This window comes from Gymnoscopelus microlampas (assembly GCF_963454915.1).
Source record: "Gymnoscopelus microlampas genome assembly, chromosome: 6".
NCBI lineage: Eukaryota > Metazoa > Chordata > Actinopteri > Myctophiformes > Myctophidae > Gymnoscopelus > Gymnoscopelus microlampas.
Window position 1 is genome coordinate 47,661,973 of NC_139943.1, and position 25,391 is coordinate 47,687,363.

Here is a 25,391-nt window from a genome sequence, read left to right on the forward strand (position 1 = left end):
GGTGCTTCCTGTCATCACCGAGGATGTGGGGGATCTGAGATATGGAATACAGATCTTTCTCCTCTCTCACATCCTGGCTATAAATAACACGAAGCGAATGAATGCATTCGTTTACAGTATCTCACTTGACAGCTACTGTATAAGTTCCAAGGCTCGGAGGATGCCGTCGTCCTCCCACAACAGCAGATGTTTCTTCTCCCGACATACGGTTCCTATACCCTGTGCAGATACTGTACACGCATGCCTGCAGGGGAAGATGTGAGCCTCTCAGAAAGACGGAGGGAGAGAGATTGCGCCGGTGAGGTCTCATTAAGGTCTGTGGATCCTCCTCGGTTCTATGAGGTTAACTGTGTGTCCCTTGAAGTCATGACACTGTTCACGTCTCTATTGTAGTTTTGTATTCTCATGGATTATTTAAACTAATTCCTGCTCTATTAGTATAGAGGAAAGAGATGTGAATTATGGAGAAAGAGAGCCAAGAAATAATGAGCCCAATTTTATCCCACAGTATGATTGGCTCTGGTCCTAAGGTATGCGGCATGTGCACTATCTAGTAGAGCCGCCAGTGAAATTCAGTGATATTCACTGATGTATTTTCCCAATGTCCTGCAGAGACTTGTCTTTGTCTGGTTAAAATCACTGCCAATGTATAAATGAAGCAATGGTAATGTGGTTCTGTAAAATAGCCCTCTGCTCTAGGGTGATCATGTTTTAATCTTTCTTCTCGTTTCCCAAATGATCAGCATATTAGTTGATAGTCCTAGTTGATACTGGAAATGTATTCTTTAATTAACATATTGTACAGCACATCTTGCTCATCTGATAGTTGAAGGCCTCTGAAATTACCATAAAACGCTGTATTCACTTAATGGAACACTGTTTTTTAATTAGAGACACAGATAAAATCCTCACTGTTAATTTAAATCTAGACGTAAACAGGGGATTTTACTGTGTTAACTGTGCACAAATGAGACATATGGAAACAATTTTCAGTGTTGAATTTAGCCGGCCCATATGTTAATAGCAACAAAGAATTACATGTTGAGGTCATGCCTCATCCTCTTCAAAACTGCACTAATCTACCACTACATAAATGTTTACTTCGTCCATTTACAGACGCTGTTAGCGTAAACTGAAGGAGGCCTGCATAAAACTATATCACACACCCAGCTGGAGATTTATAGTTCATTAAGACTTATAATTAAGTTTTACAACTAGAAAATGTACTATGAAATGTCCATCCATCCATCTTCAACCGCTTATCTGGAGTCGGGTCGCGGGGGCAACAGTTCCAGCAGAGAGCTCCAGCCTTCCCTCTCCTGAGCAACATTAGCCACTTCTTCCTGGGGGATCCCGAGGCGTTCCCAGGCCAGTGTGGAGATGTAAATCCCAATCCCCCCATCTGGTCCTTGGTCTGCCTCAGGGACCAAACATTTAAAAAAAATCTTCCCAGTGTATTTAAAAAAAATGTTCTTTAGCTCAGTGGCCTTTTGGTTAGAGTGTCCGTCCGCCCTGAGATTGGGAGGTTGGGGTTCGATTCCCCGGGTGGGTCATACCAAAGACTACAAATGGAACCCAATGCCTCCCTGCTTGGCACACAGCATCAAGGGTTAGATTGGGGGGTAAGTCCCTGTGACATACTAGGGTCATGTCCAGGGGGTGTACTTGTACATCATGGCTGGCCAGGCTGGGGGATATACTTGTACATCAAGCCGCCTCATGCTACAGAAACAGGAGATAGGCCCCTGCCCTATGGGCCACATGGCTCGGCAAGGCTTACTTCTCCTGTGAGCACCTGGTTGTGTTGTTTTTTTCTCTAGACAATTAACCACTTCAACCTATTTGTTGTACTACAAATAGTGAAAATAGCCTAAGCCACAGGCTCACAAGTGACACATTGTGAACAATGTTGCCACTTTTACCCTGGCGTCCCTATTTGGGTCATATCATTATAGGTTAAAGGTAGGCTAAGTGATATTACATTTTTCAGGTGGGTTGCCAATTTCATCCAATCAGGAGAGAGTTATCTATGAACAAATTGTTGCAGTATCTCAACCTGAAATTTTCTGTTTACTAAAGAGGTGGAGAGACCCCTGTTACTTAACAAACACTCTATGGTGATGATTACTATCAGAATATAGAGCTATTTAACACTTATTTTAACAAAAAATATCACTGCACCTTTAACCCATTCAATCCGGGAACGCATCTCTGTAATTTTAAGATTTCTTTGGCTATTCAAAAAGAGTAGATATACAAGCTCATAGCGCGGCACCGAGTGCCGCGCTATGAGCTTGTAGATCTGCTATTTTTGAAAAATCATGAACATTTGTTAACATTTGTAACTCAATTCTTTGCTTCTGGGGGTCCCTGGAAGTAAATATTTTGCAGATCAGAATACCACGCTATGAGCTTGTATATCTGCTATTTTTGAATAGCCAAAGAAATCCAATGGCACAGATATTTTCCAGGTCTAAATGGGTTAACACATTACAAACTGTGATGTTGTGTTACTGCTGCACTGGGCTGGATTTGCAACAGTAGAGACTGGATGAATATTTTGAGAACAATGTATTAAGTGGAGTGAAGTGGTACACTTGTAAAGTTGTGAGTCTTTGTTTACACTCAACTATTTATGATTAGGTGCAGTGCAGCTGCTATTCAGCCAGCTCTTATTTATGGAGGACTTAAACAATAAAGCTAATTAACTTAACGCTCGCGGGCGACCCACTCCGCATAATTGGAATAGGAGTATAAAAGGATTTACATGGTACAACATCAGTGAAGCTTCCTCTGTGGAATAACTGTGTAGTACATCACGAACCTCAGAAAAGTAATTTCAATGACATTTGGGTACAATAAGCATACACATTTTAGGGCTTGGCAATTAACCGACAATATCGAAACCAGTATTCATAAACAAAAACAGACTTAATATTGCTCGGTATGTAGGTAAATAAATTAATTGAGAAGCAGATTTTGTATCAATGAATCAACACTTTTCTTCTACAAGCTCACAACGCATCACATCACACCGTGTTGTAGATCAGCTACTTTCACTATTATTATTTTTTTTAATAATTGTTCACTAATCGTAATCGAGGCAAACTATTTTAATATCTTATCTGGTACTCTCTCCACTCAGAACCAATTGAGGCTAATACAATGAGGATGAAGATGTAGTCTGGGATGGAGTTTTAAGATCAACTTAACTAATTTCAATATCTCAGGGATGCTAGTGTACAGGATATGCAGCCTATGCAGGTGTAATCAAAATGATATTAAACAAGCGCCTCTGCCAATATTTCAAGAGCACTTCTAATTATAAATATTCTGGCAATGTTTCATTTTACCTAACCTTTGAGATAACATTTAGTGGCACACTCTCTCCAGATATCTAATTTGCAGTAAGTACTGCAAATTAAGTACTTGGCTGTAGCTTCCAAGTCACCTGATACCACTCTGATTGCGTGATGTTTGTACAAAATCTGTAGGAGTTATGTCAAAAAATGTGTTATGCAAAAATCGGCCTCCTGGTGGCGCTATAACAGGCCGATGTGAAAGATTTAGGGCAGAGGTTCTGCTCTGTTCACAGACAGATAGGCGGACAGATGGACACACACACACACACACACACACACACACATGGACGGACAGGGGGCAAAACATAGTCTCTCGGCCACGCCTTCGGCCTGGCGGAGACAATAATGAATGTTTTTCTTCTCACATTAACTCTTTGACTGCCAATGACAAGAATGACGAGATTTTGTGTTTTCTTTACGCTAGACATGAGTGACTGGCTCATACAGCTAATACATGAGTGACCATTTCATTCTCAGCCACACAGTTCCAGGAGATCACGAGATCGCAAGATCTCTTCCACAATTCACTTCCTTGTTATTCGATTTGGACAAACAGCTTTTTCTCGCTTCCCTGGATTTCCTCTGCATTTTTGACGAGACATGCTATATTGAACGGCCTATAACAAGCGAACGAGAAACCCTCCGTGTTTAGCAACGATCGGGGGATCAATCATACTGGAGATAAATATTCTGTGACTAGTTGAAAAGGTAAGGAAAACTAAAAATCGCTGGCTGTGGATTAGCAAACTGTTTTATTATCTGGCAGTCAAAGAGCTAATCTCTTTGTGTGTGTGTGTGTGTGTGTGTGTGTGTGTGTGTGTGTGTGTGTGTGTGTGTGTGTGCGCGCGCCTGCACGTGCGTGCGTGTGTGTGTGCAGGACTTTCTGGGCCAGGCATTCTGCACTCTTGGCGAGATAGTAGGTTCCATGGGCAGCCGCATGGACAAAACCTTAATGTAAGTACCACACATGTACACATGCACGCACGCACACACGTCAGACCATGCATACACACACACATACTGTACATGCATATATAAACACCCAGACATTACCTATGCACCTTTGCACATTAAACCAGCACCCATGTGTACAGCATACTGCACAATTGCACAAATGCATACATACGCATGTGCGCACGCCCCGCGCCACATGCACACACTAACATTCACATAGGTTATGTCCCTTGTAGTGATGCACAGCACAAACCATAATCCCGTGGGTCGGGCGGGTTTGGGTAAGCTTCAGTAGAAAATATACATCCGGCTCGAGCAGATGGGTAAAAACACGCAAGAAAAAAACAACAACTTATGGAGCATTGAGGTACAGTAGCTCCTCTCTCCCCCCCTCTCTCCCTCCCTCTCTCCTATTCCCCCGTCTCACTCCTTCACTTTCTGTTGTGAACGTTATTCTGTAAAAAAGACACGCTGCTTGGTCGCAACACACATGGCCTGTTGCTTTCCATCTGGGGTGGGGCTGACCCATTCACTAATCGAAGCATGTAGAGCGTTGTGTGTTGTCCTTGGTTTGTCACGACTATTGCTATGGTGTAGACCTACAGTACATAGCTTAAGGCTATTATTTTGTTGCGGTTCACTGTTAAGATGTGAAGGGACGTCTGTGAGTATGGGACATCAGGCGCACACTGGTTTTAGTTGGACAACTACTGTATGTATTACCGTTCTGAATCTGGTGCTGACCATGCACGTGTTCACAGCAAGTCTGTCTGGGCGACTCCACTCCCAATCTGCTCACTGTTCCTCTGGGAGCGTGCAAAGAGGTTTTCAATGTTGTATAGAATCAGATCGCAATGGTCCAGGAGCCCATGCTACAATGAGAATACTTACTAAAGGCAGGCATGTGCCTGCGTGCGTGCGTGCGTGCGATAGGGAGGCAGATCTTCTCCTATGTGTTCCTAAGCACCATGGTACGCTGTTGCAACTTGTGTCACCTACGTTTAGCTAAAACAAGACGAAGGCATTCGCTTTTTAATCAGACAGGCGATGACAATAAATCATCTGTTCCCCCGCTCTCTGTAAAGCACTTGAATTAATTTGCTAGTGTACTGGGAAGCGAAAAGCTGGTTCACATTTATGGGAGACACAGGCACATAACAATGAGACACATAACAACCAAAACGTCTTTATTAACCCATAAAGTATAGCAAACTCAAAATAACCACAGGATCAGTCAATGTAGAGAGTATCAGTGTGTAAGCAATGTGTGGATGGACATGTATGAGCAGCATGGAGGTTATATGGTGTTAACCAAGAGAGTAACCATGTGAACAGAGGCACCCTGCTGAGAAAAAGTCAACTATTTATAGATCCAGGTGTGCTCCATTCTCCCTGACGATCCCTGCAACTAGGCCTGTCAAAAAAAATCAATTCATGAATAAATCGCGATTCTTAATGCCACGATTTTAAAAATCGATTCAAAATATTAAAATCGATTTTTTGAAAAAAAAAATGTTTTTTTTTTATTTATTTTTTATAAGTTAGTACCTTTTTCACTGGCAATTTGTCTGAAATCAATGTCAGAAAGACTGCCTGACATGATCTAATGTTCTAGTATAATTAAAGCAAAGTGATTTGGGGTAGAAAATCGCAATAAATCGCAGAATCGAATATCAATTAATCGCAGAATCGCAATTTTAATCGAATCGGCACCCTAGGAATCGATTTTGAATCGAATCGTGAGGTAAGTGAATCGTGACACCCCTACCTGCAACCTGCACCCTGCCAATCAGCCCCAGCAGAGGGTCGTCTCAATGATAATCTTTTCTTTAGGGTTCTAAATTCTGGATTAGCAGCAAAAACCTGCCCCAGGTCCCTCCCCAGGAGATTAAGAACAAATTAATATTGATGCCTCATGAATCATTACATAAATTGGTATATGTGTAAATATGTTTATTCTTCAGTAAAGTATTATGTTTTCATGGGCCACTATACAGTACCATGCTGTGTTCAGTTTATAATACAATATGTTACAATGTAACCACGATGCATGATGTCTGCATGTCTCTAAGAAGCCGCACGCACATCAATCTAAACCGTCATTCAAATGTATCTGTAATCTGCAAAGTTTTCTATGTTGTCAGTTATGTTTGTATCATCAGGAGGCATCAATATTAATTTGTTCTTAATCTCCTGGGGAGGGACCTGGGGCAGGTTTTTGCTGCTAATCCAGAATTTAGAACCCTAAAGAACCCAAAGGCAAATGTGTTGCGTTGTGAGCATTACGGTATGAGCTTGTAGATCTGCTATTTTCATGTGCGTGCGTGTGCGTGTTTGTGTGTGTGTTTTGGTATTACCTCATTTAATTTGGGTCAGTGTGATGGGGTGGGGGTTGGGGGGGGTTATTGGATAATGAGGTGCTGGCCCCCAAGAAAGTTTGGAACCACTTGTGCTGTACTTAAGAATTTTTGTTTTTGTTTTCTAATACAAAGTACTTTGTTTTTCATGGTTGTTTCCTTTGATTATGTTTCCTGTTTTCTTCACTCTTTAATGTAGAACACTTTGAGCTGCTTTGTATCACATTTCATTACCGTGATCAGCATCACATAATCCTCATCCTCTGCCATAAATACCAAATGGCTCAGTACTAGATTTGGAATTCCGGTTCATTTGACAGTGATGAATCGAAATTGAGCATGAGCCCTTTTTTTTTTACATCAGATGGCATGGCAGTCTTTGAAGTGAAACAGAGCGCGACATGAATATGAGCCAAGAGATGTTGATGAGAGCGTACTCTCTTTGTCCGTTTGTCTGTGTCTGTCTCTGACAGAGATGAATAGCAAAGCAGAGGCGGTGAATGTCAATGTTGTAAACAACAATGTTGTAAACAATCTGCAGCTAAAAGGGATAGTTTACCCAAAGGGTAAGGGGGGGATGTTAGTGAATAGGCCCCGGCCTTAAGTAACCCCCTAAGTGACAAAGTGGCCACAGGGTACACTAGCCCTTTTAAGCTACCCAGCGAAAAGCAAAGCCCTCTACATCTTCTTAGCATGTGAGACGTTTCTGATCTCCTAAGGGGGGTGGGGGGGTTGTCTGTCCTCCAGTTCCTCTAGTTGACAAACTATCTATCTCATCATGTTGTCCAAGGATGGGGGAGGATTTGACATGATGATAACTGGATGGAATACCCCTTCCAACTTCCAAACCATCTTAACTGACTCCTTTCCACGTGAAGGAGCAGCCAGCCACCCGCCTGAGAAAAATCATTTTGGCCGCTTGTATCCACAATCTTATTCTTTCGGTCACGACCCACACATTTCATGACCATAGGTGAGAGTATAAACGAAGATTGGCCGGTATATCGAGAGCTTTTCCTTCTAACTCTTTTCATCACAACAGTGCGGTACAGTGACCACAATACCACTCCTGCTGCTCCAATTCTCTGGCTAATCTTCCGCTCCATCCTCTCCTCCTCACTCGTGAGCAAGACCCTGAGATACTCGAACTCCTTCTCTTGGGGAAGGGTCTCATTCCACCGGTTTCCTGCTGATAATCATCCCAGCTGCTTCACACTCGGCTGCGAACAAATACAGCGAGAGCCGGAGGTCACAGACCAATAACGGCATCAGGACCACATCATCTGCAAAAAGCAGTGATGTAGTAGTCCTCAGCCCACCGAACCGTGTACCTTTTCCACAACTGCCGCCTTGAGATCTTGTCCATGAATATCAAAAACAAGAGTAGGTGACACTGCACAGCCCTGGCAGAGGCCATTCCCCACCGAGAATGACATACATACTGTACATCTATTGTCTAATACGTACATGGGCAACTGGCGGCCCGGGGGCCACGTACGGCCCCCACCTTCACTTAATGCGGCCCGCAGGTTAATATCGGGGAATACTGATATGTTATTGATTTCAGCTGTTACAATTCCAAACATGCAAACATGACCCGCTTTAATTACTTCTATATAATATATACAGTCTATATTAGTAGCTTATTATGACTAGTATTACAATTCTATTGTCTTTTTCAATGTCCAATGTATTTGTAATTAAGTTCATAAAGTTAACATAAGTATAACTAAATGCATTTGAAATTAAATAAAAAATTAACTTTTCAGGATTCCAATTCAAAAATGGCAAAAAAAAAAAAATCAGGATTCCAATTCAAAAGTAGCAAAAATAGCAGATCTGTAAGAGCTTGTAGATCGGTGTGACATAGAATGGCGAAGTACGCCATTAATTTACGAAAAAAGGTTAAAATACGGAGTAAGAGGTGTCTGCCCGACAGTATATGCAATGTGGCCCTCTGGAGTGAGTGTGGAAAATATAGTGTCCCTCTCCATCATCAAAGTTGCATGACCCCTGGTCTAATAGGACCACATAGGATATGGGATACTATCACATGGGTGTGTGTGTGTGTGTGTGACTGAATCAGTGATAGGTTTGAAGCTGAATGGACCTGATGATGAATGACTTACACAGGGAAGATGACGTAAGAATCCACCGCTGTATTGTAGTTACATAATCACCTCAGACCCAGACTCATTCACTGTGTGCGTGCGTGCGTGCGTGCGTGCGTGCGTGTGTATTTGTGCACATCTGTGTACTTATTTACATGAAAAAAGGCAAGGCAATAGTTTTGCAGTTGTACTCAGCGAGTCGGATGCAGATCGCACTAATAAAGACCAAAAAGAGAGAGAGAGAGAGAGAGAGAGAGAGAGAGAGAGAGAGAATGTGAGAAAGAGATGGATGAACAATTGCAAGTGCATGAAGACTGGAATCGACAGAGAAGAAAAGGGACACATTACGGTTGGTTAGATAAAGATGCATCACATTCCACGTATGTGATTAAAACAATTCCTCTGTCATCTCTAGCATGCAATGTCAAACTGGCATACAAGCATCACTGTACAGTATGTAGCAGTGCATTCTTCTAGCAGAGTGAGGAATTTGGCCCTTAAAATAACATATATACTGTTGAGCTGGAAAATGGCCGAGGGGGAAATATTATCATTGTCAAGTTTATTTTACAAGTCTGTTCTCTTCAGTTTGATGTAATGCAATGCAATTCAGTAAAATTAAACTCAGGTTCCTTTTGCCTCTCCTCCTTGTCCTGACAAAGTAAAAATGACATGCCTAAAATTCATGCACAAAGGGGTTCCACCGCGCCTCAAGCCAAATTCAGGCTGGTCCGGTGCATCTCAGGAGCAGGACTGGTACAGTATGTGTAGAAGGAAGGTCATGCTGACCTGACGAAGATAATTTGACATCGAAATGTCACTCTGTTTGCCTGCATCCTCTGAATAAAAAAGCTTGAATTGTCCGAGTGTGCTCCAATGCCTAAAATTCATCTTGGGGAAAAAAAGAAGACCAAAAAAAGAGAACAGCATAGTGTGTAATGCTTCAGCGTTCTCCACAAGATGTTTGTTAAGTGGACCAGAATACTTACTGTATTGTCTCCGAAAGGCATGGCGAGAGAGTATGTTTTACCCCCTGTCTGTCTGTCTGTCTGTCTGTCCGTCCGTCCGTCCGTGTGTCCGTGTGTCCGTGTGTTCGTGTGTCCGTGTGTCCTGTCCGTGCGTTACCAGCTAATCTCCGGCACCGTTGGCCCGGTCGCTCCGAAACTGTGCACACACACTCCCTGGATGCCAATTCAGAACCTCTGCCCCATATTTTTCACATGGGCCTGTTATAGCGGCACCAGGAGGTCGATTTGTGCAAAACCCATTTTTTTTATATTACTCCTACAGATTTTATCCAAACGCCATGCAAATCGGTACACAGTATCTCTACAGTCATGTGATCAACACGGATCTGTCCGATTTCCCATATTCCATCCTCATTGCCTAAGGTTGGCTTCCAAAGTTTGCAGGATTGGTCCGTTTTGAACAAAAAGCCTCAAAGTATGCACGCATTTTGCGATTTCCGTGAAATTTCACACGCACATTCCCACTAGGCCGAGGAAGAAATGCCACCCTTTTCACATTGGCCTGTTATAGCGCCACCAGCAGGTCTAATTTAGCAAAACACATTTTTGGAACAAAATGCCTCAAATTCTGATTGCCGTGAAAGGCCTAAGAATAAATGGCACGGTTGGCACCCTTTTCACATTGGCCTATTATAGCGGCACCAGGAGGCCAGAATAACGTACCCCACCTGGCGGAGACCTGTGCACTTTTTCTAGTTTATTTTTGTTCTGCCTTGACCAGGACCTGGGTAACACATTTTGTTCTGTACTTGTATGGAATGACAATAAAACTCCTTGAACCTTGAACCAATTTTGATGATATATTAACACATCGGGTGCCAAACACGGTCTGAACCGTGTGTTTACATAGTGGCGGTTCCGAAGCTTCGGTGCCGTTCACGGTTTGAACCGTGATTTCAGTCTTTTTGTTTTTTTCGTTTTTCTCCACGCGGGCGGGGCTAGAGCAGCTCTGGGAGCACCCATTGTAATCCTGCGAAGGAAGTGCCAGATCGCTCACCGGAAACACTTTTTTTATTTCCTACTTTGAAACGCCTATATCTCCGAATCTGTTTCCTGTGGGGAAAAACGGTCATGCGCGATGCGCGATCCCCCCCCCCCGTTGTAACTCGCCAGGGTAATGTTATGGTTCCAGCCTGTAGCCAGGCTCATGGCAGAACATGAATCGATGCTTTTTTTTGCGTGGATTTGCTTGTAACGCACGCGGACACGTTAAACAGCAAAGCGCAGTCAATGGGGAGAATGCTGGCACCCACGGTAAGTTGTTATGAAAAAATGCTGGCACCCGATGTGTTAACTAGTGGTCCCCAGACCCCACTTTGAGAACCACTGCCTTACATGTATCAAAGAATAGAACATTTTTGGTTCCATACTTAACTCTTTGTTCTATATAAAGAGCCCTGTTTTGGGCATTTCCTGATGAGAGCAGTTTTTCTGGGTGGGGCTAAACAACTCAGTCAAGATCTAACCCACTCTAGGAGTGAAGCAGAAACAGTTTCACATATTTCACATAACCCATTTTGTTGTCTGATGAGGGGGGGGAAAAGCCTTTCTAAGATTGATTATTGATGCAATAGACTTTATTCTTGAGAATCAATTAATATTTTATGCTAAAATTGACCATTCATAAAATCATGAAATGATAACAAAACTTTAGCATCATACAAAGTTATAGAACAAAGCTTATAATGATACTCCTGTAGACGATGTCATCATGATTGGTCGTTTGCGTCTGTATCCACATAGATAAGTTTCAGGTCTCCCCGCACCTCCACTGTGTCGATGCGATCCATTTCATGGTAGCGGTAGTGGTAGTTGAAGACTTCGACATTGTTGAACATGACGCTGAAGCTTTCAAGTTCAGCCTTGATTTTCAACTATAAAACACACATGATGGTATTAGTGTTCACAACTAGGGATGTCCGATATTATCGGCCTCCCGATATTATCGGCCGATATTAGCATAAAAATTGATATCGGGAAAATATCGGTATCGTTTTTTGGAAAAAAAAAAAAACTTTTTTTTTTTTTTTTTTTGCTTTATAAATAAGTTACAGGAGTTCTTACTGTATATGGTGTGTGTGATATGAAATTTGAGCTTACCCTAATCACAATAATCCCCGCATATATCGGTATCGGTTGATATCGGTATCGGTAATTAAGAGTTGGACAATATCGGTATATCGGTTATCGGTAAAAAAGCCAATATCGGACAACCCTATTCACAACGTCACAGGGACAAAAAATAGCCAATGTACAAGCTCAAGCGCAAATTAAATATTGGGTATTAAGCTATAGTGTATCCAAAATGCCTTGTTTCTTTTGAAGGGCATGGGTCCTTGTCTCTCCTCTTTACCCCATTTCCCATCCAACAGACTGTTGCGCACCACTACGTCCTCGTCGAACCTCACGCTGATAACAAACGCGACGCCCCCGGTGAAATTAAGTTCAATTGCGATTCTAAAAGATGGAAAAGAGGTTAACAGACAGTGCTTTTTTTCTTAATACCATAAACATCTCTCGTTTCTCGCAGATAAGAAGTGTTCACACAATCACAAGGTGGTATTGTTAACATTGCACAAGGGTGATGTGTAATATAGTGTGACTATCCATCTATATATCTCTAGATGGATAGACAGACAGACAGACAGACAGACAGACAGACAGACAGATATTTATATGTCATCTATGCACCTTTCAGCATCGCTGTTCGGCTTGCCTTGGATTAAGATGGAGCTGCCAATGGGAAAACCCCTTGGCATGTTGGCTTTGAATGGCAAGCCCTAGTGGACACATGAGGAATGACACATTTATCATCATCAACAGCATCGTCATCATCATCATCATAATCAGTTCAGTTGTCCTCTCACATTAGGTAATATAGCACCAATTTCTTAGGGGAGTGAATTGTGTCACATAATTATTGTCTAATCAAATAAATCTTGGTATAAAACCGTGGTATAATATAAATATTATACCAATAATATATATATATATATATATATATATATATATATATATATATATATATATATATATATATATATATATATATATATATATATATATATATATATATATAAAAAACGATAACAGATGTGGAAAATGCTTACTCACCGGATTAATGTAGTCTGCCATTGTTGTGGTTTAGAGTTGAGTTTTTTGTGTCGAGGTCTAGTAATGTTGAGAGATGTGTACAGGCTGCTGTTCCCTGTCATATTTATATGGTAGGAGAGAGAGGGGTGTAACCCTAACGCCCTTTTAACCTGATTCCCAGGAACTGTGGGCATTGGGCAATACATGGTCCTGGAATGGTGCCATGCGGGGGTGTCATGCAACCCAAAATTCTGAGCGGCACAAGTAGAGTGGGGTGGCGGGCTGGGGTTAATGGGAGGGGGGGTAATGATGCATTTTTCTGCTGACTTTATGCTGATATCTGCATTTGACACATCCAGTATATTCAAAGAGTTTGGAGGGAGTTTTTTTTTACTTCTAAATCAATTTGTGTAGCTCAGTAATCTTCCACTTCCATTCCAATACTGTAGATTTAATTAGATCATTTCACGTAATTTATTTTGCTATTGAAAATGACAATTACTTAGTCTATTCACTAGCTTTTGCTTTTGCTTGAAATAGAGCTAAATCTTGTCTGCTTCACACCCAAACCTTTAAGGGGCATAAATTCAATACAAACATACCTCATAACAAAGGCTGTTTTGCTTACTATAACCTCTGTCATTAGATTAAGGTGAAGGTATTGCATGTGGTCCCTGACCATGCATTTAGTAATGTAGGAAAGTGAAGATTTGTATTTTATTTTATTTTATCGTCCACTAGTTGAGAAACAGTATGATATATGATTCCCAGTGTCAGATGTCAAGAACTTCCACAGAAATCGGAGTTAGAATCTCAAGGGAAACTGTACCGAATTTTTGTCTGGTTGAGTCACCATTATTTGGAAATGTGCCCATAATCAATCGCATGTCTCTGCTTGATGCCTAAGATTGGCTTCCAAAGTTTGCAGGAGTGCTCCGTTTTGAACAAAATGCCTCAAATCATGAACACAGCATGCAATTTCCGTGAAATTTTGCACGCACATTCCCATTAGGCCGAGGAAGAACTACCATTTGTTTTTTTTCAAATCAGCCTCATGGTGGCGCTATAACAGGCCGATTCGTGTTTTTACAGATAACTGCACCGATCTGTGTAAAACTTTGTATGCACACTCCCTAGAGGTCAAGGAAAAACCTTTGCCCTGCATTTTTCACATCTGCCTTTTATAGCGCCACCAGGAGGCCGACTTATGTAAAACATGTTTTTTAGCGGTGCCAACCGCTCTACACTTGACTCTGTCCGTATGAGCGTCCGTATGAGCGTCCGTATGTTATGTCAGCACGGCAAAGAAGCAACACATACAAACACACGCACACACACACACACACACACACACTTGGAGATTGCCTATGCCATCTCTCCTCTCGGAGATTGCCTATGCCATCTCTCCTCTCATTGGCCACACGTGCCACTGGTTATCAAAGAGGGGTCCAGGGACCCCCAGCGTATGTTATGTCCGTCCGCCCGTTTAGAGCACGGGATTTTAAACAGCTATAACTCCAGGTTGAAGCATGCCACCAAGTCCAAATTTGGTATGTGGACTTACACCACCAATAGGGACCAGCATGAATTGCTGAAGTTATCAAAGCGGGGTCCAGGGACCCCCAGCGTATGTTATGTCCGTCCGCCCGTTTAGAGCACGGGATTTTAAACAGCTATAACTCCAGTTCCAAGCCTGGCAAAAAGTCCTAATTTGGTATGTGGACTTACACCACCAATAGGGACGAGCATGAATTGCTGAAGTTATCAAAGCGGGGTCCAGGGACCCCCGCGTATGTTATGTCCGTCCGCCCGTTTAGGGCACGGGATTTTAAACAGCTATAACTCCAGTTTGCAGCATGCCACCAAGTCCACATTTGGTATGTGGACTTAGACCACCAATAGGGCCGAGCATGAATTGCTGAAGTTATCAAAGAGGGGTCCAGGGACCCCCAGCGTATGTTATGTCCGTCCGCCCGTATGAGCACGGGATGAGCACGGGATTTTAAACAGCTATAATTCCAGTTTGCAGCATGCCACCAAGTCCACATTTGGTATGTGGACTTAGACCACCAATACGGGACGAGCATGAATTGCTGAAGCCCCGCCCCCTCTGTCTTCCCATTGGCTGGCCTTTAAACAGCCATAACTCAAGTTCGCAGCATGCTACGGAGTACAAATTTTGTACATGGACTAAAACCACCAATAGGGACGAACTGTAATTACTTAAGCCCCGCCCCCTCTGTCTGCCCATTGGCTGGCCTTTAAACAGCCATCATTCCAGTTTGCAGCATGCTACCAAGTACAAATTTGGTAAGTGGACTCAGACCACCAATAGGGACGAACTGAAATGAGTTAAGCCCCGCCCCAAAGGCACCGCTTCCTTCACACAGGGTGTGATTTTTCTTATTACTCCTTCCGATTTTATCCACATTTCACGCACATCGGTACACATGATCTCTATAGTCATGTGATCAAGACGAATGTGTTAGATTTTTCATATTCCATCCTGATTGGCTAAGATTTACATCTAAAGTTTGCAGTAGTGGCTTGTTTTGAACAAAATGCCGCAAATCATGAACGCAGCATCCGATTGCGGTCAAACTTTGCACCCACATTCACAATATGTTGAGGAGCAAATGCCACCCTTTTAACATTGGCCTGTTATAGCGCCACCAGCAGGTCTAATTTAGCAAAACAATTGTTTTGAACAAAATGCCTCAAATCATGAATGCAGTGTCCGATTGCCGTGCAAGGCCTAAGAAGAAATGACTACCTTTTCACATTGGCCTATTATAGCGCCACCAGAAGGCCACAATAACCTACCTGACCTGGCGGAGACCTGTGCTCCGAGGAGCACTTTTTCTAGTTACATTTCATTTTATTTGATGGAGGTACAGGACAACAGTTGTAGAAAAACAGCATGTACAGTACTTGTTCATAAATAAATAAGTATATACATAAAACTATTCCATGTTCCCTGGTTAGAGAGCCTGCCTGGGAAGTGGTCCCAGGCCTTGAGTCCAGGCCTCATTTTCTTTTCTTTTTTTTTTATTATATACAGTGACAAATACCACAAGGGAGTTTGGCCCATATTATTATTATTTTATTTTGCTTTAAAATATGTTCTGCTTCAACTAACTACCTGTTTTACTCGTATTTTGTTGTATGTAAATGTAATCTATACATAAAGTTTCATTTGATTTGAACTGCTTCCTCCTCCACGCTCCTTTGTGGTTGCATTTGCTCTCCCTGCTTCTATTGAGACATTTAGATCCTGTGTCTAGATTGGACACAATCCTGTTTCTGGCTTGACACAACTGATGAGAGTGCGACATTTTGACCACATCATCACACCCACTCCATTCACTTCACCGGCTCCCCATCACTTTTAGGACTGAATACAAGATTTCCCTTCTGACTCATCAGTGCATCCACGGCAATGCTCCCCCTACCTCAAAGAACTTCTCAAACCACAACCCCCCACTCGGAAGCTCGTCCAACACCAACCTTCTCCTTGCCCCCATGAACAAACTTCTGCACCATTACATGGGCGACCGGGCATTCTGCTCCACTGGCCCACGCCTGTGGAATGCCCTCCCCGACCATTTGAGAGCCCCGAAAAATGGAGTCAAAACATACCATTCTATGTGACCCGGACAATGTGTTGTGAACACTTTTGCACCTTAATGTCTAATCTCATATACAGACCTGCTGCTAATGTGGACCTACACCAAAGTGTTACCACCTTGCAACGTATGTCTAGCCTCATGTACGTACTGTACCTGCTAGTCCAGACTAATATTTGGAATCTCTGTGTGGAACCTGCATTTCCAAGGGGCGGATTTGCACTGGCAGATTCATCTGGTTTCCAGGCTATTTACCTGCTGGTGTATGTATTTCTGTCTGATTAAGTATCTTGCCACACCAATCAGAGAGGAGGACCCTTTTGTAATTGGAACCCAAAACTTTAGGTACAACTCGCGGCCAAAGCACTGGTCCACTTCTCTCCCAACTTGCTACTGTACAAAGATCGCTCATGCAAAAGTATATAAGTACTTCTACTTTCTTTTCCACCTTCACATGTGTCTCCTTTTCTAATAATCATAAAGTGCTATATATTTCAGCTCACAATTTACTTCCGGGCTGAAGTAAATTGAAACGCTGAAACGTAAAACTGCTCACATTTTTAACAGCCAATCATGTGCTCGAAAAAGCTGGCAACGCAGGCTACGCCAATCATGTGCGAGAGATCTACAAGCTATGGGGCAGATGTGCTATGGGCCATACACCGTATCTCAGCAACAACGAAAGCGCTCATAAAGTGCTATATATTTCAGCTCGCAATTTACTTCCAGGCTGATCGTGAAACGTAAAACTGCTCACATTTTTAACAGCCAATCATGTGCTCGAAAAAGCTGGCAACGCAGGCTACGCCAATCATGTGCGAGAGATCTACAAGCTATGGGGCAGACGTGCTATGGGCCATACACCGTATCTTAGCAACAACGAAAGCGCTAACTCTCTTTCTTTCTTTTTTTTTAATAAAAAGCACTAACTCTCATTGGTCGTGTGATGCGGAGGGCAGTTTCCAGACGCCAGCATCGAATATTCGCTCACACAGCTGCTCGCTGCCGCCATCACAGTCGGACGCAACAACGATAGGGCTCCGTGATAGTTGTGCGAGCTGAGCTGGACGGGAGGCATGCGTTAATCCGACAGACCTTTTCTCCGACTATGTGGCATCCGCGTGCGGTTAGGGTTAGGGTGCGGGTTTGGTTCGGGTTTACTGTTTAATGTCGGAGCACTGCGCTGTCGGAGGAATGCGCTGTCGGACTAACGTATTGCACCCTTAGTCCGTTAGCGTTAGCCGCATGCTAACGGCTCATGTTAAGCACCCCTGGGCACCAATCATTCAAATACAACGAACGCTATCACAGTAGTGGACATAAACATTCTTTACATTAGTCAAGACTTTTAGGTCACTGCAGCCTGGGTGCAGTACGTTAGTCCGACACCGCATTCCTCCGACAGCGCAGCGCTCCGACGTTTCCAATACTAAACCCGAACCAAACCCGCACCCTAACCCTAACCGCACGCAGATGCCACATAGTCGGAGAAAAGGTCTGTCTAACGCATGCCTCCCCTTTTACTTTTACCGTTAGCATGTAGCTAACGCTAACGTGGTTGTCATGGCTGAAGCAGCTGTGAAATCACTTTGTCAACAATGAACGTTAGTTTGAATGTTAACATTGCTGCTCAGTTAGTCGATGGTGTAGATGGTGTATTTTGTGGGCTTGTGTGTCTTGTGGAGAACTATGTGTAGCTACACAGTAACTCCAGTAACTAACGTAATGGCAGGTCTGCCCCGTGCGACGCACGTTTAGGAGCTGTGCTCCGAGGAGCACTTTTTCTAGTTTCTTTCTTTATTTACCCCTTATTTGGCCAATTATGTAGGCCTACAGAAAAGGAATTTGTCTTGGGCTAGCATCTGTGGTTTACACTAAAACAGCATGAGGCAATTGTGAGGGTCAATGCAACTAGGCATTGAAGCAGAAGTACTGACATATTGACAAACATTGAGAAATGTATGAAATAATGAAACGTTGGAGCAGCAGCAAAACCACAAGCTGTATGAAGCATTGGAACGCAATGAACCCTAAATAAGCACTGAATTAATAGCAGTAGCAGCAGCAGCAGCAGCAGTATGAAGCATAGTGGCTGTATAAAGCATTGAGACATTTCCGTCTACCTGCCTACCAATGACAACTGTCAGGGTGCGAGTGCGGAGAACCCAAAAGCAGTACGACACAAGGCAGGAATCAAAGTTCTGGAGGTTTATTGACCAAACTTAGACAACCCATAAAATGGGGAAGTCAAAACGAGTACTCAAAATACAGAATGGCTTGAGGCCAAAACATAGTACAGAACACACTAACATTCAATGACGACCTGACAAAGAACTGAACAAACAGGGGAGTATATATAGACACAGGGTTAACTGGACACAGGTGGACACAAGCTACAATCAACACAGGGATAGGCTGGGGCACAACAGGACACAAGTGGAGAACATAACTAATCAAGAGTAAGCATGACAAGACAGGAAACAGTAAACAAGGCAGACAGGAAACCATACTACAAAGTAAGAGCAGACATCATCATGGCAAAAGGCAACAGAGTAAGAACAATCTATCAGATCAAATATACAATTAGAAGCAGCACAAAGCAGAACATACAATATGCAGAATACAGAACATACAGTATGCACTTTAGGCCTAACCGGCCTAAAGTGTCCACGACCCAATAAGGGCATTCAAGGTCTAAATAATAACGTCGGCCTAACCGGCCTAAAGTGTCCATGACCATATAAGGGCATTCAAGCTCTAAATAATAAAGTCAAAGTCCACGGCCCGAGGAGCGGACCGTGACAGTACCCCCCCTCCAAGGGACGGATTCCAGACGTCCCACAAGACTACCAAGCAAGGGTGGGTGGTGGGGGCCAGGAGGAGGGAGCCAGTGGCAGGGAAGTTGGGGCAGCAAAAGGGCAAAAAACGGAAACAGAACTGACTGGGGCAGGGGCAAAATTACTGGGCCATCAGAACTGTACAGGGCAGGACAGAACCTACTGGATAGGGAAGGGCAAAAACACTGACCGTTAAGGGGCAGGGCAACACAGAACGGGCAGAAAGGGGGACAAGCAGGAAAAGACAGACAGAGCAAAAAACAGACATTCAAAAGGACAAATACAAAGACAAGCACATTCAAACCAGACAAAGAAACACAGGCAACAGATATCACACAGACTAGCCGGCGAGCAGACAGCTAGCTGTAATGCTGAAAACCGGACAGAGAACGAGAAAACACTGACAGACAGAGAGACAGCAGAACACACAATCACACAACCGGAATCACATAGAAAGACAGGAGGGCAGACACGCAGACATACATACAGACAAGCAGACAGGTAAAAGGTGAGACAGACCGAGACACATACAGATCAATTGACAGACAGCCATGCAGGCGGACCAACATGCGGTTAGACACTGCAGGCGGGTAAAAGGGTCGAAAGGGAAACTGGTGGATGGGGGATTAGATAGACGGGCGAGCAGAGTAGCAGACATGCTAGCAGACACACATACGGGGAGACAAGCAGATAAACAAATAGGGAGAGCAGCTATCTGGGTGACGGGAGGAAAAACAGAGTTAGGCTGGGGAACTGGGCTACAGACAGGGCTGGGAATGGGCCTAACAACAGGGTTGGGAATGGGGCTAACAACAGGGCTAGGAACCAACCTGGGGTCGGGGACAGAGACCGGCCTCAGCGGTGCAGAGCAAGGGTCGGGCAACAGAAGAGCAGTCCCAGGGTCCGGCCGCTGGAGTGCAGGCCCAAGACCCGCTGACTGGGGTGTGGGCCCTGAGTCCAACGGCTGGAGTGCTGGGTTGGTTTCGACAGCGACAAACAGTGGCAATACAGAAAGTTCATCAGCAGTGACAGCCGACCAGAGTCCAGACAGATTGTCGGCAGGATCGGCCGACCCGATTTCTGACAGAACATCAGCGTAGCTCGCTGATACAGGGGAGGACAGAACGTCGGCGTGGCTCGCCGGTGCAGGGGAAGGCAGAACGCCGGCGTGGCTCGCCGGCGCAGGGGAAAGCAGAACGTCGGCGTGACCTCGCCGGCGCAGGGGAAGGCAGAACGTCAGCGTGGCTCGCCGGCGCAGGGGAGGGGGAGACAGAACGTCAGCGTGGCTCGCCGACGCAGGGGAAGACAGAACGTCGGCGTGGCTCACCGGCGCAGGGGAAGGCAGAACGTCGGCGTGGCTCGCCGGCGCAGGGAAAGGCAGAACGTCGGCATGGCTCGCCGGCGCAGGGAAAGGCAGAACGTCGGCGTGCCTCGCCGGCGCAGGGAAAGGCAGAACGTCGGCGTGGCTCGCCGGCGCAGGGAAAGGCAGAACTTCGGCGTGGCTCGCCGGCGCAGGGAAAGGCAGAACGTCGGCGTGGCTCGCCGGCGCAGGGAAAGGCGGGACGCCGCTCGGCACCAGCAGTACCTCGGCGTTGCTGGGCAGCAGCAGTGGAGACTCGGCGTCACCGTTGCTGGGCAGCTGAGGAGGTTCACCGTCGAAGGGTAGAGATGCAGGCTGGTCGCCGGGCGGTGGTGCACGCTGGTTGCCAGGCGGTGGTGCACGCTGGTCGCTGGGCGGTGGTGCACGCTGGTCGCCGGGCGGTGGTGCACGCTGGTCGCCGGGCGGTGGTGCACGCTGGTCGCCGGGCTGCAGTGGAGGCTCACAGTCACCACCTCCGTCGCTGGGCCGCAGTGGAGGCACGTCGCCTCCGTCGCTGGGCCGCGGTGGGGGTCGTTGGCGTGAGCGATGACGATGCCGCCCCCTCACCCGGTTCCCCCTGACGATGGCCAAGCGAGACCCAATCCATGGATTCCGGACTGATGCAGTCTCACTGTAGGGCGGCTCAGGGAACACGGGGTCGACAGAGGCGGGTCCTGTGCACACCGGCAGGAGGCCTACATACCCTAGCCCGATTGACTGGGGTGCAGGCTGGTCGCTAGCAGGCAGAAGGCTGGCATGGTTAGCATCAGGCAGGCTGGCTGGTTGAGGAGCAGGTAGGGAAGTAGGCCGGAGGCTAGCAGCTCGTAGTTCAACAGGTGCACTGGACAGAGCAGCCCACAACCCCTTAATTGTCCCCTCAAGTTCATCAGCTACGCTCGGACGTGAATAAGCCACTCGGAGAGCCCCTTTCAATGCTTCAATTCTTTGGTCAAGGCTGGCGGAGGGCTGCACACTGAGCTCCAAACCTGACTGGATGTATCGCAACACCTTCTTTAATTCCTCTTCCGCGACGTCGTCCGTTGGGTCCATTTCGGGTCAGGTCGTACTGTCAGGGTGCGAGTGCGGAGAACCCAAAAGCAGTACGACACAAGGCAGGAATCAAAGTTCTGGAGGTTTATTGACCAAACTTAGACAACCCATAAAATGGGGAAGTCAAAACGAGTACTCAAAATACAGAATGGCTTGAGGCCAAAACATAGTACAGAACACACTAACATTCAATGACGACCTGACAAAGAACTGAACAAACAGGGGAGTATATATAGACACAGGGTTAACTGGACACAGGTGGACACAAGCTACAATCAACACAGGGATAGGCTGGGGCACAACAGGACACAAGTGGAGAACATAACTAATCAAGAGTAAGCATGACAAGACAGGAAACAGTAAACAAGGCAGACAGGAAACCATACTACAAAGTAAGAGCAGACATCATCATGGCAAAAGGCAACAGAGTAAGAACAATCTATCAGATCAAATATACAATTAGAAGCAGCACAAAGCAGAACATACAATATGCAGAATACAGAACATACAGTATGCACTTTAGGCCTAACCGGCCTAAAGTGTCCACGACCCAATAAGGGCATTCAAGGTCTAAATAATAACGTCGGCCTAACCGGCCTAAAGTGTCCATGACCATATAAGGGCATTCAAGCTCTAAATAATAAAGTCAAAGTCCACGGCCCGAGGAGCGGACCGTGACACATCATCGATGAGGATTCCAAGCTTTGGTGCTTGGACAGCTGATAAGAATTAGGAATTAAGAATGCAAAATGTAAGGAAAGAGTCAGAAATGTAATACAGTGAGAGGTGTCTACGTGCAATTGATTGATTGATTGATTGATTGATTGATTGATTGATTGATTGATTTGATTGAATACTTTATTAACATGATTATTAACTCAGATGCAACTCAGTAAATCAGTAATACATAATAATACATATAATACAATACAAATAAAAATACACTACAAAACATATTGGAACTAGAAAAGGTGCTCCTCAGAGCACAGGTCTCTGCCAGGGCAGGTAGGTTATGGTGGGCCAGCAATGTTTGGAATTCGCCAATCAGGATGTAATACGAAAAATTGGACAGATCCGTCTTTATCACTTGACTATAGAGATAATGTGTACCGGTTTGCGTAATGTTTGGGAAAAGTTTGTAGGAGTAATATATATATATATATTTTTTTATCTGGCTGCCGGTGGTGCTATAACAGGACAATGTGAACTATTTGGGGCAGAGGTTCTGCTCTGGCATCCAGGGAGTGTGTGTGCACGGTTTCGCTTCGATCGGGCCAACGTTGTCTATGCAAAATGTGCCATTGCATAGACATTCCTGATACAGAGATGATGGTACCGTGATACTTGCTTCAGTTACACAGGTGCGCAGCTGTGTTTAGCCAAGCTTTTAAACTGCCTTGACTGTGCAATAAAGGCTTCTTATTAAAATTTAAAAAACTCACATTCTATCACTGTATTTCATTATCGCTCTCTTTTTGCCAACTGTCTCTGCCTCTCTGTCCTTGTTCCCCCTGTGATGTTTTTTCTCCTCTCTGAGGGTTTTTTTCTGCTCACTGTGTGACTTAATTTAAGCGAGTGCTTCACCCAGCATCCGAGACCCCCCTCCATGTCTGTGGTGGGGGAGAAGGGGCAGGTTTCAAAGACTCACTTCAATCTACTATCGATTTTTCCCTGCTGCGTTATTGCAGATTGTCTGTGCCCCCCATTACTGGATACTACTTATCAAAATGAAATTAAACCCCCCACACTCTCCCTCATTCCCAGGGGTCGTGGCCTTTGGTAAGGTCTATTTTTAGTTGTTTGACCACTCTTGGCCGTCTTTGGCTGAATGCCACCCTTTGCCAAACGTAGATGTAAACACACACTGCGGTTGAAATGTCACTGGGAGAAGTAACAGTGTTTTAAGCACTGTTTTATTCTAGTTGGTTGAAGTGTAAGACATTGAGGTGGGAGAGAGGCAATATAGGGTATAGGGACATTTTGCCTGCATAGGCCATAAGCCCTTCACTTGAGCTGCTCATTATTAACCTATTAAGACCTGCGGCCTATGTAGACACACTGTGGCATGACAGTGGAGGTATAGCAACACTGCAGTGCTCGAGACCCTGATGTTGTACATAGGAGAGAGCGTTGGCTATAGGCTGCACTTTCGCATCGCATCACATTGCATGCACTCTCGGATCGCATCACATCGCATCCCATCGTAATTAGAAATGTACTGTCTTGTGTTTTCTCAATTGGATTGTATGGATGAACTCTGTAGCAGCAAGGTGCTTGAGGTGCGTGAGATGTACTTGAATTTGACTTTTGGAAATGTTTGAAAACCCTGAAAGTTTCTCTTTTCTTTGTTTTTTTTCTAGTGGAATCCCAGGAAAGAAGTGTGGCACCGTCATAGTGAGAGCAGAGGAGCTGACTAACTGCAGGGTAAGGATACGACTGAATGAGTTTCATGTCTTCTCCAGAAAGTCATTCATACCTAAAAGGCATTAGTCAAACGACAAAGTTTAAAGGCAAATATTTGATCAGTAAATAGTCCTGTTTATTCTTACACTACACACCTCGACTTTCACTTAGACTTTGCCAACACATTGCCACACTGAGCACTGAATGTGTGAAAGCACATACTGTACTGTACTTGTTAACAACCAATTACACCATTTTGAATTTGATTTGCTTTTAATGAGACAGACAGGTTATTATGAAATTCAATTCAATGCAATTCAAACTTTATTCCAGAGACTCAGGGGGTGAAAGCTGAGAGGAATACGGTTTGGTGGAGACAGATAGTAGGATAGCTGAAAGGGAGACAGTTTGGGGGATATAGACAGTATATAGGAAAGCTGAAAGGGAGACAGACAGTAGGTAAGTTGAAAGGGAGATAGTGTCGGGGAGACAAGACAGTAGGTAAGCTGAAAGGGAGACAGTGTAGGGGGGCAGTAGGTAAGCTGAAAGGGAGACAGTGTAGGGGAGACAGACAGTAGGTAAGCTGAAAGGGAGACAGTGTAGGGGAGACAGATAGTAGATAAGCTGAAAGGGAGACAGTGTAGGGGAGACAGACATTAGGTAAGCTGAAAGGGAGGCAGTGTAGGGAGACAACTGTAGGTACTGTAGCTGAAAGGGAAACAGTGTACGGGAGAAAGCTGATGAATCCTAGACCATGCAGGAAAAGGCTGATGTAGTTCCAGATGAGAGGGTTAATCTCTACCTTATTTCTTGGGAAGCACGCTGCTGTTACTCATTTTGATACAATATAGAAGAAGTCTGTTGTGTCTCAGCCGGCTTAAGCCATAGTCCTTTATTGTGTGTAATGTTTGTATGTTTTGGCTCTTACACTGTCATCTAGGAGTCTGTAATGTTGCAGTTTTGCGGCAATAAGCTGGACAAGAAAGACTTCTTTGGAAAATCAGACCCATTCCTTGTCTTTTACCGGAGCAATGAAGATGGCTCGTAAGTTGACAAGAACCCCCCCACCCCAACCCCCCCCCCCCTGCTGTGCTTTGTAGACATCACTCCTTAATTCAAAGAGTAGGAGCAAGATTCTTTTATTTTTATTCCCTCCACACTGCTGCTGAAAAACAAAATCCTGTAAATGCATATACAGACACTTGAACTA

General features: G+C 44.6%; 1 protein-coding gene and 1 long non-coding RNA gene across 2 annotated transcripts in view; one reads left to right on the forward strand and one right to left on the reverse strand.

The window, feature by feature from the left end:
• LOC311047359 (copine-8-like) overlaps positions 1-25,391 on the forward strand; it is a gene marked incomplete at both ends in the record, with an annotated part of 105,666 nt that overhangs the window by 57,688 nt on the left and 22,587 nt on the right. Inside the window, 3 exons of the mRNA XM_084060049.1 lie at positions 4,240-4,316; positions 24,139-24,202; positions 25,122-25,225. Of these exons, the coding sequence (XP_083916175.1) occupies positions 4,240-4,316; positions 24,139-24,202; positions 25,122-25,225 (245 nt within the window). The remainder of the gene's footprint in view (positions 1-4,239; positions 4,317-24,138; positions 24,203-25,121; positions 25,226-25,391) is intronic.
• LOC311048066 lies at positions 11,389-13,020 on the reverse strand. Its single transcript, XR_014601061.1, has 3 exons — positions 12,927-13,020; positions 12,504-12,592; positions 11,389-11,686 (listed from the first exon to the last, which is right to left on the reverse strand). It is a non-coding gene; the product is annotated as an uncharacterized lncRNA (long non-coding RNA).